Raw genomic sequence first — 18,918 nt, forward strand, 5'->3', positions numbered from 1 at the left:
GCTGCTGTTGTTTTGTGTGGAAGTAAACATCAAAATGCAAATCAAAGCCGCTGGTTGAATGGGTCACTTCAGCACAAGACAAAAGGGATCTGTTTGCAGAAGAAACTACTGCTACAGCCCCAGAAAGCATTCAGAAAGCAGAAGTGATTTGTGGGGAAGAAGAACTCTACCCCTTTTGTAATCAAAGCAATTTTATGAGGGCTGGAGAAATGAATCACCCACACAAGCAGTTTGTTTAAAATAGGGAATTAGCAATGGGGTAAGGGAGAGACCCAGGAAAGATTTGGAAAGGCTGTGGAACCAGTTCTCCAGCATCTGCTATCTGAAACACCAGCATGCAGGAAGGCTCTGGCAAAGCTGAGGCACCACAGAAAATTAGTACCTACTCTGCAATGCCAGTCCAGCACACTCCTGCTCTCACCCAGCCAGTGCTCCAAAACACACCAACTTGGTGATCAACCGGTGGATTCAATCAACAATGAAATCAACATTAGTGTAAACACTTCAGGTGGCCACCTTTGGTGCTCTTATACACGTTTTTCACAGGCAAAGTCTCTGAAAATAAGGTTCTCAGGGAATTCACAAAGGTATTGTCATGGTCACCATCATCTTTAGCTTTGTCTGTACACAGAAAGCATGGAGCAGAGACATCTGACACTCATGGCTCTAACCTGAGGAATAAATAAAACACTGTCCCTATGGCTATTTTTAAGAGGGGTAAATTTAGAAGGAAGGAGGAGACAAGGGGGTGGAATATATTATTAGTTTCAGGTTTTTTCAGTGCTCATTGGTTTTTATAAAGGCTTGGTCTGTATCAGTAGGCAGACAAGTGCTTGTTAAATGTTAATTTTGCATGTGGCTGTTATTGCTATATCCAGACACCTATGCAATCTTCCAGTTATGGAGAATCTACTGTTCCACTGCCATGTATCTGAACCATGAATTGAACATAGGCTTCACTTGGCACTCCGTAGTCCTGAAAGCCATGGTTTAAAAACACAGGACAATATTCTACAGCAATAGAAAAGTTAACAGCAAACATGCAAACTTTTGATCCTTTCCTATCTGAAACCAGTTTATAAAGAAGTTCTACAGCACAAACTCCAGCTATTCCTGAGGTAATGAGAAAAAAAAAAGCAGCTTCAAGATGTTATCCTCTCTGTTCAGACATAGAATTCACTCAAGCAGGAAATACACACAAATAGGGCTGGATAGTCAGTCTGAGATGTAATGATAACAAGCTGCTGACATTTCAGAATTTTTCTTTGAATAACAGGTGCTGGCTGAGGACACACAATGCTGGAGAGTAGGAAAGAGCTTTTCAGAAGTCATTGCTTTGAATCACAGAACAATACTGCAAGAGACTGACTGCAAGCTGGTACATAACTTGGTGCCAGGCCTAAGTGGCAAAAATCAGAACAAAACAAAACAAAATAACCAGCCCAAAATCCAAACACCTTCCTCAAAAAAATACTTCAGAGCGTTTTAGATGACAGAGAGGAGGCATTCACTATCACCATAGCAAAAAGACTGCAACAGACCTTCTCTGAGGAAAGGATCACCTGGCCAGCATGATCCAGAAGGAAAAGCAGAACAAGACACATAGTTTCTGGCATGACAAGATTTAAAAGTGACTCTTGCATCATCTTCAGCCACTTGCACTCAAAATGTATCTTTACTTTTGTACATGGCAAACTGTCCCCTTTACACAACAAACCAATCTTTTGTGTCTGCTCTATACTTCTTTTTCCTTACTCTTTTATTAAAGCAAGGAAGTGGGATTGACTATTCTATTTTCAGCCATCTCTAACACCAGCAGGAGCTGTCCTTACAGACACAATAAACCCCCTCTTTGCAGCTTCATTTATCAGTCCCTTCTCAGAACTACTGGAGCATGGGAAGAGAATGGGGAGAACATCCATCTGAAGAAAGAAAATAAGAGGCTGCTACCTAGACTAAAAACTTTATTGATCTGTGAAAGTTTCTGCTAGTCCTGCTTTCCCAGAGGTTTCACAGAGTCAGCAGGAAAACAAACCCAAGCCTGTGAGGAAGAAACAGTGTCATAAGCAGCATGTTTGAAATGCAGCTTGCTGACCTCAGATTTGGGGGACAGAATGTTTAGGAGCTTCTCATAAGCACAAGAGGACAATTCACCCACTTAAGCCACCACTGTGATGGAGCTGTGAGTGATACAGGAGCAGTTGGCCTTTGCTATCCTGGCTATGAAATACCATGTGGGGAATTCATGCTGGAGTTCTGGGAGCTTGCTCACATGTAGTGCCAAGAGTCCTCAGTTTTCACGCTCAGTCCAGATTCCCCGTTTCTCCTTTTCCTTTGATATTCCTTCTCTTCACTTGCACCGGCACATACAAGTGTTAGAGATGTGTGCCATTTTCCCTGTGCACACAGACCCACAACACCCCCTTTCTTCACCTGTTTTCATCTAACTGTATCTGCCTCATCCCTACCTTCAGCACTGAACCAGTATCAGCAAACATACTGCACGGCCAGACCACAAAATACTGAGAAATACAAATACAGCCTTTTATCTTCCCAAGCTGAAGCACTCCTCAGTTTTTTGAGCAAGGGTGTCTGCATTTGCACACATGTATGTGACCACAAAGACACACACACGCTTCAAGCTCCTCTTGAATGCAGCCTCTGAACAAGGCATGAGGCTCTGTCAGTGTGAAGAGCCTGCGTCACACACTTGGGGTCTCTCATTATTTGTTAATGTGTTTAATCACCTCTTTTACAGAATTACTCCATCCTCAGTATCTCCTCTGTTGTTCTGTCAACCAATGCCATTTAGTGGACCCAAGCCAGCAGTCCAAGAACTCTTCTTGCTCCCTTTTGCTCACCTTGAGCGAAACACACATTTACAAAGCAGAATACTGATACACAGATCCCCCACCCCAAACAGAGAGGGCCAGCCCTCTTTCTGGGTGAGATTTGCCTCTCACCAAGATCCACTCTGATGAAGAAAACTTTACACAAGGGCAAAACAGAAAAAAACCCCACCAAATCTGAAAGGTGACCCTCATTTTAGTTAAAATGGTCCAAATCAAGACTCAATTAAAGCCTCTTTTCTTCATTTCTGGGCAGAGAAAACCAGAAACATTTGTCTCAGGCATAGACACAAGCAGGCAATCTTGGTTTTGCTGGTATTTAAAATGATGAAGAAAGGACTGACAGCACCTCTAACATCCCCTTTTCTCCCTATTACATTTCTTCTTTTGGAGGCAAGAAAGTCAATATTTGACAACTGAGATTTACACTTCAGAAAAATAAGTGTCCCATACAAGAGGAGAGTGAGGGCACAGGATTTCCATTGCTCAGATTAAAATCACATAAAACAAATATTCTGCCAGCTCCTGAAAAAAAAAAGGAAAAAAAACTCATAAACTGTACTAGATAAAATCAGCAGCAGTGTTTCCTCTCAAACTGCAGAACAGCAACTTCAGTCCTTTTGACCCAAGATGAGGCTTGCATGCCCTAGTAATTCTAGCAAATGAGGAACATGACAAGCTGAGCAGTTAGGCCTTATCTATCTAAGTCAGGATAATTACTCTGAAAAAGCACCTTATCATACAGATCAGGCAGCACGGATTTTCATTTACTCTCAGATACTGCACAAAAGTACCACATCCCCTCTCACGAGGTTACAAATAGCCCAGACACCATAGGGAGAGAAAGGGGCTGTTTAAGGACGAAAATAAAAAACTACTCAACAGCAGGAGAAAGAGGATTATCTTGAATGGCCTGCCACTGCTTTTTCAGTGACTCTGGTTTTCATCATCATCTCTGTTTTACTTCGTAAAGATTCCAAGAATGATAATAGAAGAAGCCTATCACACACTCGAGAGAAAAAATAAAAGAAATTACACAAGCAGTTATATCTGATCTTCAGGGAAATCATGACTAGGGCTATTTGCTGATCCAGCAAACATAGCTTGGGTAGAAACACCTACTAGGAAAAAAAAAGCACAAAGGCACAAAACACAACAGAAAAACAGCCATGAGATAAAAATGCCTATTTCTGTATCATTCTCATCACCAGAGTCCCACAGAATCCTTGCCATCACTTGTTTTGTCAGGAATTACTTCTCCTAAGGCATACTTCTTTTATTAAGCATGAAGTAAGGAAACAAGGTGAGCTAAGGCCTCAGAATTAAACAGTTTAGTCTTGGAACATTGTTTCCTAGATATGACATGTAACCCAGTCTGGCTAGAGTGGCAGTGATTTAGAATAAATATAACATTTTTGAATTAATTAGAAATTATGGGCTGTTGTGACCACCAGTGATGAGCAGGAAAAAATTTAAAGTTAGCAGGAGTCCAAGAATTTCATTTAAAAAAATCCAATCTAATGTCATGGTTTCTGGTGATACTTCCATGAAAAGAGAGAATGATCTAGACACTGGCTCCTCTTTCCCCAAGTAAAATCAGCTCTAGATCATTCCCTTACCCTCCCATCAGATTCATGCAAAGCTGAAAATTTCTGAGTCTTTATTATTATTATTATTATTATTATTATTATTATTATTATTATTTAACTTAAACAAGATGGGGAAAGAACAGCACTTTTTAAAAAAACCCTGTTGTGTGCTATAAAGGATAAACAGGTGAGGTTTAAAAAAAGTTAAGTTTATATATGTACATATACACACATACACTAAACCAAATTAAAACCAAAAAACTTGTGATGAAGTACTTTTCAACAAAAGAGAAGCCTTATTCCACATCAAGCAAAAGCACCACAAATTAAGAGTAGAGTGCACAATCACATGTAGTGCAGATACCAAACTAGCCTGGGTCCTGGAAGCAGTGGAGCTACAGCAGGACAGAGCTCCATGAGGGCCATCTTATCCTACTCCTTGGCAGAAGCAAGTGCACAGTGTGCATTCAGGAGGGTGTGCTGTACAGGCACTGCCACAGCTGCCTGCTCTCCCTCCAGCTGTTTTGGCAGATGCCACAAAACACAGCAAACTAGTGACAATAGGAGACCCAGATCTGAGCTACAGACTGATTTAGCTACAGTATTTTCTTAACAGAGGTTTCTGAATTCCCCCATGTCTCTCGGGTGCTCCCTGTAGGTACTGCCAGCTTCAGTCACATGGCAGACAGCTCCTCATTATGTATTATTTGTGCATTGAAGTTCCCATTCTTGCATACCTGCACCTTTTCCTATCTCTCTTCCACCTCACAACACCACTTCTATTTTCTCCAGGCTGACAGGGTAATAAAATTAGGAAGGGGCCTGTACACCTAACTAAGGGGAACTGTCAACAACCAAATGTAGTTTAAAAAATAATAACAATTCTTAAAAAAACCCAATTAAAAAACCTGTTAAAGTTCTGCAGACTTCTGGCAGGGTTTGGTCATTTAGCCCAGAGGTCTTTGTCTTCAGGGCCTGCAGGCTAAATTGTCGACTGGCAAGAAGCATGCAGTACATGATAAAATTCTGACTAAAAGAAAAAAGTAGTAAGGGCTGGGGAGAAGAGGCTCTAACATGGAAACCCCAGACTGCAGTAGCAGCACTCATGCCACACGGTAGGCTTTCAGGAGGGTGAATTCCTTCCTGTTGGTGCGAGCTGCCCAGATGAAAAGAGCAGCTGCCATGAACTGCAAAGGTGCGGACACACAGGCGAGGCAGAAGGACCAGCCGAATTCACCCCTCACATCCTCTGGCAGAGGCAGCTTCCTATGGAGCAGCTCAATCCCAGCTACATAGCAGCCAACGAGGCCCAGTGTACACAGCCCTGGGGAAGGAAGCAGCAAAGCACAGTGAGCTCACCCATGGAGTGCTCCAGGGGGTACTCTCAGCTTCTGGAGGAGGATGGCGGGACACTTACCTGCTAGGAAATGCAGGACTCCAGTGGCAATGGCCGGGTAAAGGCTGCGACAGGCACAAGCACAGAGCCCAATCAGAGCCCCAAAGCACATGAGGCCGATGCTGACAAAGGGCAGGAGAAACTGCAATCGCCAGAGATCTGTATGTGAAAGAAACACACATCTCAAGTTTGCTGAAGGTGTGCTAAAAACAGATCTCCTCCCACCATCTTACATTCCCTTCTACCCTGCTGTTTCTGCTTCATCAGACATTCCACATTCATAGCTAAAGAGGACCAAAGACTCCATTGAAGCATAAAGAACTTAATTTGTTAACTCAAAAATTCCTGTGCAAAAAATTCATAGGCAAAACCCTTGCTAACACATTTATGTCTTCTGACCTACTGCCTGTGCTACTGTAAAAAACAGTAAATGGCGAGCAAGACACAGAAGCTTTCCTTGCTGTTGACTGTATTTGAGAAACATCTTTTTTTAATTCTACTTTCTTATCTGCCAGAACTGAAAGACACTTACAAGTCCGATTCAAATCCGTGCCACTGTTGTGATTTCCAGGCTCTATGTACTTTTCTACAAACTGATCAGAGAGCGAGAAACTGATGCAGTTTGTAGTCATATCGGTTTCTGGGGGTGGAAAAAAGAAAAAGTTACCATTAGGTGTCTTCCCTCAACCCTCCTTCTCCCCTTTCAAATCCTCCTTTCCCAATGATTTGAGCTAGGAAGCTCCTCTGAGTTCCCTTTGTGAGCAAAAATTACCTCTCCAAACAGATCTGTAGATGCTTTCCTATGATGTAGTTGACATAGCATGGCTGTTACAAGGTACTACACTAAGGGACACCATTCCAACATGTAGAATCTTCAAGCTTCCCTGGATTATCCACAGAGAACTGCGCCATGTGTAACAGACTGGGAAAGAAATGTGGTGGCATATGATGCTCAACTATGTTGCCACATATTCATGTGTTCGGGGTCCCTTAACTAAACTGTGCTTATCTCCACACGCAGAACACAGTCTCATACTAACAGTTAAATCAAAAGAGGGATAAAAAGCCTATTTAAATATGAAGGATTTGCTTCTTTATACTAAATTTCTACCTCAGATTTTTCTTTGAGAATACTGTTGAGCAGAACTGGTTTAAGTGTCTTCCAAAATAAGCATTTTCATGAGAGGAAAAAAAAAAAGTATTTCATGTAATGTTTTTTTTCCTCCAGAAATGTATCTGAAAGTACATCTTTAAGAGATTTCCAAATGAAGATGTTCACATATACAGTAAGTACCCAAAATCGACCTTGAAGCAATTAAAATAATTGTTTACCACACATTTTATCCTCCAATGATTTTGAAAAATCATACAAATATTTCACTCCATATCCATTCAAGGAATCCAGGATGTGCTGATGTGATGATGAACAAAGTGAATGACTAGCTAAAAGCAACAAGTGCCTCCTTGATAAAGTAGTGTCTTTATTCCATTGCTGGATCCCAGGATGTGTCCTTAAACACAGTAACTGGGAGAGCAACTATAATTGTAGCCCCAACTGGACAGCTGAGGCAAAATAAAAATCAAGCTTGTGAGATTAAATTTAGATCAAGTATCATGTGTCAAAACCAGAAGCTGCAGCACTGACAGCCACAGACCATTTTGCCCTTTGCCTCTTTAAAAATCTGGACTGTCTTTATTAAAAAACCAAGCAACCAAAACATAAGCTAGAAATAAACCTTCTGGAGGAACAAAGTGTTCTGAGGAAGTTAGCACCCCAGGCAAGCTAGGGAAGTGATAATGGCTCCGGAGGTACCTGGTGGGCTGTACCAGTGAGAGTTTTTGGGTACAGTGATACATCTCCGCCACAGTCCAACCGTGCCGTTGCACCTGAAGAGCGCATCTGTGTAGGTCTTCTCATCTGCATCTTTGCTGACAAACTCCTCCCAGATGCTTCTACCAGCTTCACTCACATTCTCGGCTGGGGACAGGGTGTGGTATTCGTACCAGAAGTCGGTGCCAATGGAGGCTGCCATGTAGATGGTGGAGATGAGGCTGAGCACGCAGGCGATCACCAGCGCGGTAGCAAACCGGTTATCCATCATGGCGCCCTGGGTGGGGACACAGGGACAAGTGAGCAACGCTTCTGGAAGCACAAAGTTATCCCAGCAGTGCCAAACTCGTGGCATCAGCCCCCTTCTGCAACACCCCCTCAGGGTATGCATGCCTTCCTTTCCCTACCTGCTAGAATCAAAGGAACACTGAGCAAATCTACAGTGCTGGCCAGCATCCACTGGGTCTTCAAGTTCCAAGTAGGGATAATATCCTGGAGAGTGTGCTCTCCCAGTCACACTGCACTGGCTGCTCTCCCTGAAACAGCAACTGACAGAACAACATCAACTCATCTCCAAAGCAGATGACACAGCTCCCTGCCATTTGTGATCCTGATTGTAGGCAACGTCAGAGACTCCATCCACAACGCCCAGGAAGAAGACTTATCTTTCCTTAAGAGATTACCAAGGGTGGAAATTATTTTTAGCCTGCCACCCCATAAGACTTTCACAGCTTGTGTTTACAGCAAAGATAAGAACCACAGGCATGACGAAAAAGCTCTTCCAGGCTGCTCACAAAGGGCAGCCATGCCAAGGTGCTGGAATGCCTTTAGGGAAGAGAGAAATGTAGCACTAGAAATGTTTGCACTAGAGGCAGAACATGAAGGAAGCATTGGAAGACAAATCTGGAAATCACGATAAATGCTGCAATAATGCCACAATACATACCATGGTATTTTTTGGAGACCGGGAACAATGCAGAGGGGTGCCCTGTTCCATGGGAACAAGGTGACAAAACTGAAAGGCCTTCATATGCTGCTGCAAGGACTTCGCGTCCCTCTCTTAGGGGTCATTTATGCCCTCCTTTGTCGGGTCATGCCCCCAAATGGCAGAGATTCACGGTCAAAGGAGGCATGGGGAGAACACAAATACCACACATGCTTATGCTTATGACAATACCATGACTTTAATGAGCAAGTGATTGGTAATACAAGAAATGTTCTGTGGCTGCAATACACCAGAGGACTCCTCTCGGATGCCAGTTGTTCTCACGTGCTTTGTGTGCTTGATTAAATTTATGGATTATTATGAATCAGGCTTGATGCACTTGCCAGAAAAAAAAAAAAATTGAAACTAGCTCAGCAGCTAGAGGTAGGCTGGTGGCAGGAGCGACTATCTAATCAGCTCTTGTCTACTGCTGGCTCTACCTCCCTTCTCCCACATACTTTGATCAAAATATTTTGGTCTAGTTTCTTTGCAACTAATGAACCGCAACTGGAAACAGCAAGTGCCTTAAACCTCAGCATTCACCAGGAAAAACACCAGAGCCTCAAGTCAGACTTGTCAGTAAGAAATTCTGAACTAGAAAACAAGTTGCAAATTAAAGAAGGGAATTTCAAAGGCATCAATGTTTGCCATTAACAATACCATTCTTATTTCTTTTCCCCTCCATCTGCTCCTGTATTTGTCTGAAACTGGCTAACAAGGAGGAGAAATGTGTTCCCATATCATTTCCTATGCTTCATTTCCACATTAAATGAGGCACACACTCTGCAATATCCATCCTTGAATGGCATCCTTAGTGATGAGAAAGAATAGAACTGATTTTTGGTGAACTGACAAGAAACACCCATTCAAAATACTGCCAAGTTTGCATACCACAACTGTACTTAAATCTACAAGCTGTAAACTTTTGTAAGTTAATAGAAATATTGAGAGGGAGAACACACCGTATCTGGGCTTATTTATGTAGAAAACATAGAATTAAGCGCAGACTTGGAAGCAAATTCTCTGTGCAGTGTTTAATTCCTGTTTATGTATTTGTACTCTCCTTTGATATCCCAGCATCTTGTTCAAGGTACACAGGACATGGGATGAACAGGATAGGAAGAACAAGTTGCTGTATAGTTCTGACCCCACCATTCACAACCTACTGAGCTAACTGAGGGATCCTTTCCCCTTCACATACTGCCCCCGAAGCAAACAGGGCAAGTGGCACCTCCAGGGCCAAAGCTTCTGCCCAGCTCAGCTCAGAGATGAGTAGATCACTCTCAGAGCAAGCAGCAGAACAGGCTGGTCTGGATTTTCCACTATATTGCGATCTACTGCATGAGAAACTGTCTCTGCAACAGACTCCTCTCTTTAGAAAGGGCTCTCTCTGGGTGGAAGGATCACAAAAACCCCCAAGCTCCATCCTCAGAGTAGTGTCTGGTGAAAAAGAATGTAACCGGGACATTATTGGGCCACTGATCTGCTGTCACTGCCTTTCAATATAAATGCTGACAAAGCCCTATCAAATTTATACCGAACACAGAGAAAGAAAAGAAGTGCCCCAAAAGTCTTACTTTCAGCTACATATCCCTGGCTGCCAGGTGCAGAACACTGGTGCTGGCAGTATCCCTACTAGATCACCATTAAAAAACAACTACGCATTTCTGACCAGCCTTCTGTGTGCTGGTGTGCTGTGAACACGGCAGAGTTGATGTCAGCTGGCAACCAAGAACGGTTCATAAGCAAAATGAAGGCTTAATCACCAAGTAGCAAATTAAAGCATTGCCCAGTGTTCATTATCCACTTGGTAAAAGGGACATGGCAATCTACTGACTTTCAATCCTTGTAATCTAACTGCAGGCAGGGGTAGAGAGCAGCCGAGGGGGCTACAGACCCCAAAATCTAGTGGGCGGCTTTGTGTGGCATTTTTCCCCAAATGACTTTCAGTATGGACAGGACAGTGACAAGGCAAGAGTGGACCCCCAGCTCCTTACAATAAAGGTTCCCTCAATGCTTCTGCCTAACACTGCAACTACTTACAGAAAAGATGAAGAACTCTACAACACTTTATGCAAAGCTTGAACCAGTTTTTCCTGCCAATGGAGTAGACTCGACTACCCTGCCCATTCACTGTGCATATCCACTGCATCTTCATTTACAGGAGACACACTCCCCCCTAAATGAGGTGTCCTTTCAAAAGAGAGAACCATCCTGCCAGCCCCAGGCAGAGCTCAAAGGGAACAGCGAGGACAGCCAGTAAGAAATAGTTACCGGAGAAGACCACGAAGAAACACACTGTGTGTTTATGGGATTAATGCCACACTTTGCAAAAGATTCTGTGCAGAACAACGTGTAGGAGATGCTTACGAAAAAATAACATTAGTGCTACCAAATTATAAATTATAAATATAAAATTATAAAGACAAAGATTGATAACAAATAAAAATGCTTTTTCTCCATAGGCTGTCAACAAGAGCCTTCACTGTTTTAACAGGTTTGTTCTTATAGCTCTGACAGCACATTTCTGTCTAACAGGAGAAGCTATTCCAAACAAGTTGCAGCTGACACTAAGCTATGCAACGAATTTAAGACACTAGATGGTTGCAAACAGGCGAAAGTGCTTTACAAGATACTGCGATTATATTCACTTTTTAAAAGACATGAGACACATAAAAATTTTTAAATTTTCAAAAAAGAAAATTTTTGAAAAAAGCTCAAAAAAGAGAAGGCAAAGGCCAAACTGGAAGCAATACTCAATAGAATGACTAGACTGCATGCATTTCAAAGAAGGTAAAAACAAAGGGGGCAAGTTAGTAGAGTCAGGAAAGAAAAACAGAGAACAGAACAAAAGCAAGTATTCTGGCGAAAAATCAACTCTAAGACTGAAGACTGGACAGTCTTTGTAAGAAGTTACTGTACCATGTCAGAAGGGAATACAAAACCATGCATTTTTATCTTGTTACTGCTGTCACTCCTTCCAGCTAACAGTGGGCCACCACATTCAAGAAACTCCTTTTACGTGACACCACAAAAAAAGGACGGCTGCATTGGCTGGCATTCTCTCAGGAAACATGCTTGCAGTCAAAAAGCGATTAGGCAAAAGGCCTACAAGAGGGTGCAAATAAGGGGAGAGGGCTGCCAACAGCACCAAACAGGATCGTCCGATCGATATTCAGGGCAACAAAATGTTAGGAAAGACTACTACTAAACACTTTCTTACCTTCAGAGATGCACAGAGCCGCTCAGGACACACAGCTCCAATGCTTCCAGATGGCTTCAGAGGCACAGTGTTGTTTGTGTCCTGTGGCCAGTCGAGAGCATGAAACACAAACCTCCCTTCTGCCCTGACTGTTCCATTCATTCAGGTTCTTCCACACCACCAGTTCACAACAAGTGATCTACAAGAAGAGAGCAAACCGAATGGCTGGACATCATCATTTCACTCTGAAATTACTTGACAGACATCTCCCAGTGCTATCATTAACGAAAAAAAAAAGGTAAGATGGAGAAGTGAAATGACTTGAAAAACCCTCGGGCCAAGAGAACCTGTCCCTGCAGGACCAGCCCAGCGCCGGGCCGGGCCGGGCCGGCCGGGCATCCCCACGGAGCGCGACCGCCCCTGGGGGTCTCGGGCCTCCCAGGCGCCAGCTCCGCGCGGGGGGCGACAGCCGCGGGCCGGCAGCAAACCCGAGGGGAGCACCCCGAGCCCTCAGCCCCGCTTCCCCCCTCAGCCCCGTCCCCCTCAGCGCCGGCCCGGCCCGGCACCCACCGCCCATCGCCGCCGCCTCGCACCCGGCCCGGCCTCGCTTCCGCCCGCCGCGCCCGCCCGCGCGGGGCACGCTGGGCGATGTAGTTCTGCCGCCCCCTTCCGGAGGCGCCGGGCGCCGGCCCCCGCCCCCACGGGGCAGCCCTTTCCAATGGCTCATCAGCCGTCCTGGGGAGAAATTCCTCCTCATGTCCAGCCTGGACCTCCCCGGCACAGCTTGGGACTGTGGCCTCTCGTCCTGTCGCTGGTTATCTGGGTGAAGAGGCCGATCTCCACCTGGCTACAACCTCCTTTCTAGTTTTTTCTGTTTCTCTTGATCGCTTGGAAAAAATGGTGACATGATAGCCTGGGTGAATGACTTGGGAAAGCATGGAAGGGGGAAAAAAACCCAGTAAAAATTGCAAAAAAATTGGTAACACTGGCTCCATGCCTCAAACTGGACGTTTCCCTCCATCCCTGGTACATGAAACCACAGAAATGACAAGAGGACTCGTAAAAGTGGTTAACAATTCCCCTGTTTGAGAGACCAGCCCACCCAGTCTTGGTTTTACAAACCTCCAAACAAGCAAACAAATAGTCAGAAAAAAACCCCAGCATCATCCGAGGCTTTCACGCTCTGAGGACTTCTGGGGAATTATCCTGATCAACTCCTCCGCCAGAACAGCCAGGAAGCATTTTTACAGCAAGGTAAGAAAGTAGGATGTAAAGGTGAAAAACAGCCACAGAAGAAACTTCTCAGATTTGGTGCAACATTACTTTTTTAATTAAAAAAATTATTAGAAATTGTATTTAATGAAAGACATTTCTGTCTATATGCCCCACCTTTCTGGAACATGGAGCTGTCTCAGCAACACTTCATAATAAAACTGTGTAGAAAGACATATTTCGCGGTCTGTCTGGGATTTATCGTGGACTCTAAAATACTTGACATCTTTATCGATGGCCTGGAAGAAAGCAGAGTACTACTGATAAACCTCACAGATGGCACGAGGGAAGGGTAAATAATGACATAGAGAGGGTACTGGGACAGGGTGACCTGATCATGTCGCGGCTGGGGCAAGCAAACATGCATTTCAATAAGGTCATCGATGAGCTCATTAATTTAAAAGCAAAGACTGGAGGCTATACTTACCTAAGATTTCATCCTGGGAAACACAAAATGAAAAAGGAAGAATGTTGGTGAAGTACCAACTACCAAGATGTGACCCCAAAAACCCCCCAACTTTCCCGTAACCACGGATGTATAAACTGAGAAATAACAAGGAAAGAAGTTGTATCACATCTAGAATTGCTGCTGGCTCTGAAATAGCATGACTAGTTTTGATATGTTGGCAAAATAGAGATAAACCTGAAAAGGGATATGAAAATCACTGAGCAATTAGAAAACCTCTCTTAATGAAATATATCACAGAAGGTCAGTCCATTTTATTTATAGAAGAGGAGTTTATTTAAGGAGTTAATTTATTAAACGAAAGGACTCACAAGACTATAAAATACATGTAGTAGCAACAGGGAACAAAAAAAATCAGTAACTTCTTTCTGTATACCTGGAAAAGCTATCAAAGGTTGAAGCCAGAAAACATTAAAAGGAAAAAAAGTCAACAAAACCCCTGTGTATTCTAAGCCATGTAAATTGTACTACGTAAATTGTAAAAGCAGAATTGGAACCATTTGCTGTAAAATGCAGTGAATTATCTAACACTGGCACGACTACAGTTTTCTCCTAAAAGATCTAATTTTGTAAAAATGAAAATCAATTCTGAAAAATTTTGCAGCCATTGCTACTTCCATTATTAAATTAGGCTAGGGTGGCCTCTTCTTTTTCATAATCTGCCCTGATCAATGTGAAGTGTGCAGCTGCTCAAAAGCATCCAGAAGGAATTTTCATTTTATTTACTTAAAATCAAATACTCTCTACAGATTCCATCTGGATTTTTTTTCCTGGAAAAATACCCTTCCTTATAGTAAGAGCAACCCAATAAAAACGTTACAGATAAATGCATGGGGTCATTCCTTGCCAGCAACGCTTTTCTTTTTTCTCTTCTTTTCACACCTCCTCAATGTGCCTCAGCAGAACCACTGGTTGATCAGTTTAGTTACAGCACAGGATGAGTTGGGAAGGTTTTAAAAGTAAGAGTTTGCTTTACTGTGCACAGGAAAGCACAAAGGGAACAATGCTAAGGAAATAATCCTCAGGGCTATAGCTTAAATGCTATTCCTGCTTTTGGCAAAAGTGAAGTTTCTTTGATAGCAGACCTGGATCACGAGCATTACTGAGTTCTCGGGCATTGACGGAGAGTTTAACATTAGAGTGCTGCAAACAAAACAAACAAAACCAAAACCCCAGTATGTTGCAAAAAAAAATTAAATTGTTTAGTACAAAATGTGTGTCATTGTAGTTCTCACAGTCTAAGGAAATATGTAAGCATTTGTAGGAGGTGGCACCACTTGTATTAAATGAAGCTGATACAAGACAAAAAAAGAAAAAAAACCTTCTTCATATATCACGTTCACTTCAGGAATTATTGATTCAGACCTGAAAAAGGTGTTCAAAAGTCTGCCCGTTTCTTCCAAAACTACTAGTTAATTTACAAGATATCACCTCCCCCAACAAATATTCTCTTCTCAATAATAAAAAGTTTTAGTTTTAAATAAAATAAAAAGTTTTTCAGGTTTAGTTTTAGGCACCATCTATGAGCATTTCCCACAGCCTGAGTGAATAGAAAATCCCTCCCATTCCCCTCAGACCTCTTTATACAGTTTGCCTGGTTTTATTTCTGCCTTCTTTGTTTTTCTTTAATTTTTTTTGTGGCACAGAACACAGTAGTATAATTTTCACAGAGAGAAAACCTTCTAGATGTGCTTCTCCCAAATAACATGAATAGCGTTGGGGCATTATAATGGTACTCATCCTTTATGTCAGTGCTCTCCAAACCTTTTTATCATGCATCTTTTCAGTAAAAGCTTTTTGAGCAGGCACCCCTATTAAATGTATATATTTTTTTAGAATTATACATATGTACTACAGTACCAATATATAATGTACATTATAAAACATACACAAAAATAGAAATTAAAAAAAGATTAAATAAACGGCAATAGACAATAAGCAATATCTAAAAATTAAGTGTACAAACCTATTTTCTTCCTGCACTGCATTTTGTAGACCACTGCTCTCAGCATGAAACTATTTCAGTCTATCAGTGCCCACAATTTTACCTGAATAGGTCCCACCTTTTCCTCTTTGTTGAGAGACGAAACTTCTTTTGGTTAGCATTCATGTGGTTACCTTTGAGCCTGCCTTCAACTAGCCATAGCATAGTAGGGCAGTTGCAGCCAATTTAGTGTGGGGTTTTTGATTTTTTTTCTTTTTTAATTAGGTCTGCAAATCTGTTTCTTACATGTTTTTTAAGTAAAATCATTCAGAAACTACTACACTTTATTTTACAGCCAAACGAACCTCTGTCCTTCTCAGCATTTATCACTATTAATAATTTACAGATACGCAGCTTATTTTATCTAGCTGCCTGTTCTTATATAAAAGTGCATGTACAAGCTGGAACAAAATGACATTTCAACTATCAGTAAAACAGAGGGTGTAGAACAACAACAACAAAAAGAACAAAATATAAACAACACAGAAAACCAAACCCACACCTTGCTACCTGAAATTGCAGAACTTTGTAAGGCGGAGGTGGTGTGTGTAACAAACAAAATCGGCAACGCTGCCTACTTCCTGTGCAGATACTTTTCCCACAAATTACGTGACTACCTACCATAATACATCTATCACAGGCATTACAGAACCGTGAACAAAGACGTGACAGCTTCTCCCTTGCTGCTCTTGGAAACATCTCAGCGCTTCCTAGGAGGAAGATTTAAGGAATGGTGTAAACACGGACCTGACAGATCTCACAGGTGCATTTGAGAGAGTCAGAACCATCAGAGCAACACACAATTTAAAGCAGAACTGGCCACATGCGGGGCCACCGTCGCAGTACCTGCTCTGAGTGCCTGGTTACAACGGTTGAGTTCATTCTCAGCACCCAGAAGCTTCATTTTTTCAGAGCTGCATCAAGGGCTGGACAAGATGGGTATCCCGAATGGAAGAACATACACCTGAGCCAACCAGTAGCTGGTTGCTTCAGAAGAGAATTCTTTCAGGAAAAGTGTTTACATGTATCTGGTGAAGCCTGGGAGGAGGAAAATGCTGTGGAAATATAGGAGTAGGATGAGGAGAGGATAGAGTCTGTCCTCCTGAGCTTTCTGTAGTATCTGTGCAGGAGTGTTATCACGGGAATTTCCATGTACTCAGTATTTTTGATAGCTTGGCTCTATCTCAGGGAAGTGAACTCTGGGAAGAGTAAGAAACTACATGATGCCCTAAGTGAATCACAATCACACAAAACCACCCCAGACTACTGACAAATATGCCTGCTGCTGCTCCACTTGGATAATTACAGATCACTTCATTATTCACGACTATGCTTTAGATTATCTTTGCAAATCTTCTGTTCAGATAAGGAAGTGTCACATGTGGAATATGGCAACATGCAGTGACATCCCTAAGTCTGCTTGTAGCATTCAAGAAATACAGAGCAAATTCAGCAGAGCAGAGTTGGTCCCTGTTGGAAAAGGTTTACTATTTGATTTTTTATTTTAGTGAGTAAGGCTGTTAATCTAAAGAGAGACAACACAGTGAGGAACCACAAACACAGGAATACACAGACATAAACTTATCTTTATTATGCCTTTAAGCTTTTTGAAGATACTTTTTTTGTTTGCTCTGAGGTGGAGAGGGAAGAAGTGAATTTCAAGGAGTATGAAGTAGTGTGAGATGGAGGGAAGAGAAGTTTGTGTCTGATTTCTAAAGCTTGTAACTGCTTGTAAGCTGTTATTTTCTAACTGCAGAGTAAAATAACAGGTAGGTCCGCCTTTGCAAGAGAGGCAGAACTGTTGTAGAACTGACTGTAGGGTTCAGCTGATCTCCTGTTCTAGTACTGATGGAAAGAGAATGCCTCCATTTCCCACTGCTCCTTGGAAGAAAAAACAAACCTGAAAACACATTCCTTGAAGCAGCAATAAGCAAAAATCAGCAAAACTCATGTCTGCACTGAATTCATCAAATATCTTTTTTTGTAAACTGTCAGCTACTTGGGCTCTTTTACACAAGTCTTGGCTGAAAACTCAGTGTATTCTTTTTTCTCTTCAGATGGGGAGAGGATGGTTTTTAGCCTGTGTTTTCTTGCAGGTTTACACTTGATGTCTCCTGCATGCAAATTGCAATGCCCTCAAATGCAACCTGATTCTAAGTGTGTTAGGAGTTTGGTTCTGTGCTTCCTTCTCCCAGCTTTGCCAGGGGAGAAATAAGGTGGCACACAAATCCATATGTAACTGACCAGTGACAAGTCTCTTATGAACAAAAAGACTTATGGCAACAGTACCTACTCACTTTAATCACCACAGAAGAGACTTTTACATTTCATTGAAAATAAGAATTGTCTTTTAGACAATCAGGTGCAGGAGATTACTCCTAGAATAACAACGAGGCATTTTAGAAATCTATGGAAAGTTTTTTTACTCTGATTCATAAGTGAACTAACTAAACAGAGTCACTGCCTCCTACTTAGAAGAGGACACAGTGATTTATAGGGTGAACACTTACACCCATTTTGAGAAGGTGGGAAGATGATTTTTAGCCTGCTATTCCTTACAGGTTCACATTTACATCTGTGGCATACAAATCAATAATCTTAGCCAGGGTGTTTTTATACACCTTGATCCTTTCTCAGAGTTTGTGGTGGCTGAATTACACTCACTAGGCAAGTGCTTACACATTCCATAAAAATAGTCAGCTAGAGTCCACTAGTGCCCTACAGATAGGAAGGCAGTTGTGTATAACTAGGCACTTGTTAGATATCAGCATATCTACAGCTGAGACAGTGCCCACCTAAATACCCTTCCATCCAGCAGCCAGTCGTTTCACAGCAGGCACCTGCTGCACAGGAGCACATAACCTGAGCCCTGGGAGAATGAATCTGAGTGCATCCAGAGTGCACTGGAGGGACTCACTTGCTGTGCATGCAGTTTGGAGTTGCTCTTTGCATGTGAAGACACATACAGATGCAATCTGTCTGCCCGGGGATGGAGCACACACCAGGAGGTGATTTCCTCAAAGTTTTGAGAATCCTGGAGGCACGCCTGGTCTGTGAACATGCTGGTGGGAGGGAGAGGAAGGAGAAAATGAATTTATCTTTAGAAGAGAGGAAAGATGATGAAAACTAATAGTGCAGGTTTCAAATTAGTATGCGCTGACAAAGCTGTAATGAATTCAGTAGTTTTAAAAATGAAATTTCCATTTGATTTATGCAACGCTGCAGGGGCTGTCTGTAAGGTAAGTCACAGCTGGAGCAATACTGATATTGAGAGTGAAAGATGGAAGAAATCAGAGCTCGTTAAGAGGAGTGAGTGCTGTATATAAGAACAGCTCAAGAGCCAT

At 42.4% G+C, this 18,918-nt stretch overlaps 1 protein-coding gene across 2 annotated transcripts; it reads right to left on the reverse strand.

Moving 5' to 3' along the window:
* Positions 1-144: 144 nt before the first annotated feature.
* On the reverse strand, positions 145-12,490 carry CLDND1 (claudin domain containing 1). Of its 2 annotated transcripts, none has more exons than XM_032098543.1 (7): positions 12,423-12,490; positions 11,874-12,051; positions 8,073-8,201; positions 7,648-7,942; positions 6,367-6,474; positions 5,856-5,993; positions 145-5,762 (listed from the first exon to the last, which is right to left on the reverse strand). In XM_032098543.1, exons 4-7 carry the CDS (start codon positions 7,934-7,936, stop codon positions 5,542-5,544), a joined length of 756 nt encoding a protein of 251 aa, XP_031954434.1. In that variant the 5' UTR covers positions 7,937-7,942; positions 8,073-8,201; positions 11,874-12,051; positions 12,423-12,490; the 3' UTR covers positions 145-5,541. The 2 variants fall into 2 exon arrangements, with proteins under 2 accessions (XP_031954434.1, XP_031954433.1); XM_032098542.1 differs by having other exon boundaries at positions 8,073-8,213.
* Between the last annotated feature and the right edge of the window lie 6,428 nt (positions 12,491-18,918).

This window comes from Corvus moneduloides, chromosome 2, assembly GCF_009650955.1.
Source record: "Corvus moneduloides isolate bCorMon1 chromosome 2, bCorMon1.pri, whole genome shotgun sequence".
NCBI lineage: Eukaryota > Metazoa > Chordata > Aves > Passeriformes > Corvidae > Corvus > Corvus moneduloides.

Coding starts and splice junctions, on each gene's coding strand:
- CLDND1 (XM_032098543.1), bottom strand. CDS start 7,936: ATGATGGATAACCGGTTTGCTACCGCGCTGGTGATCGCCTGCGTGCTC. Junction 5,994..6,366: donor CACGGATTTGAATCGGACTT/GTAAGTGTCTTT, acceptor TTTCACATACAG/ATCTCTGGCGATTGCAGTTT. Junction 5,763..5,855: donor AGTCCTGCATTTCCTAGCAG/GTAAGTGTCCCG, acceptor TTCCTTCCCCAG/GGCTGTGTACACTGGGCCTC.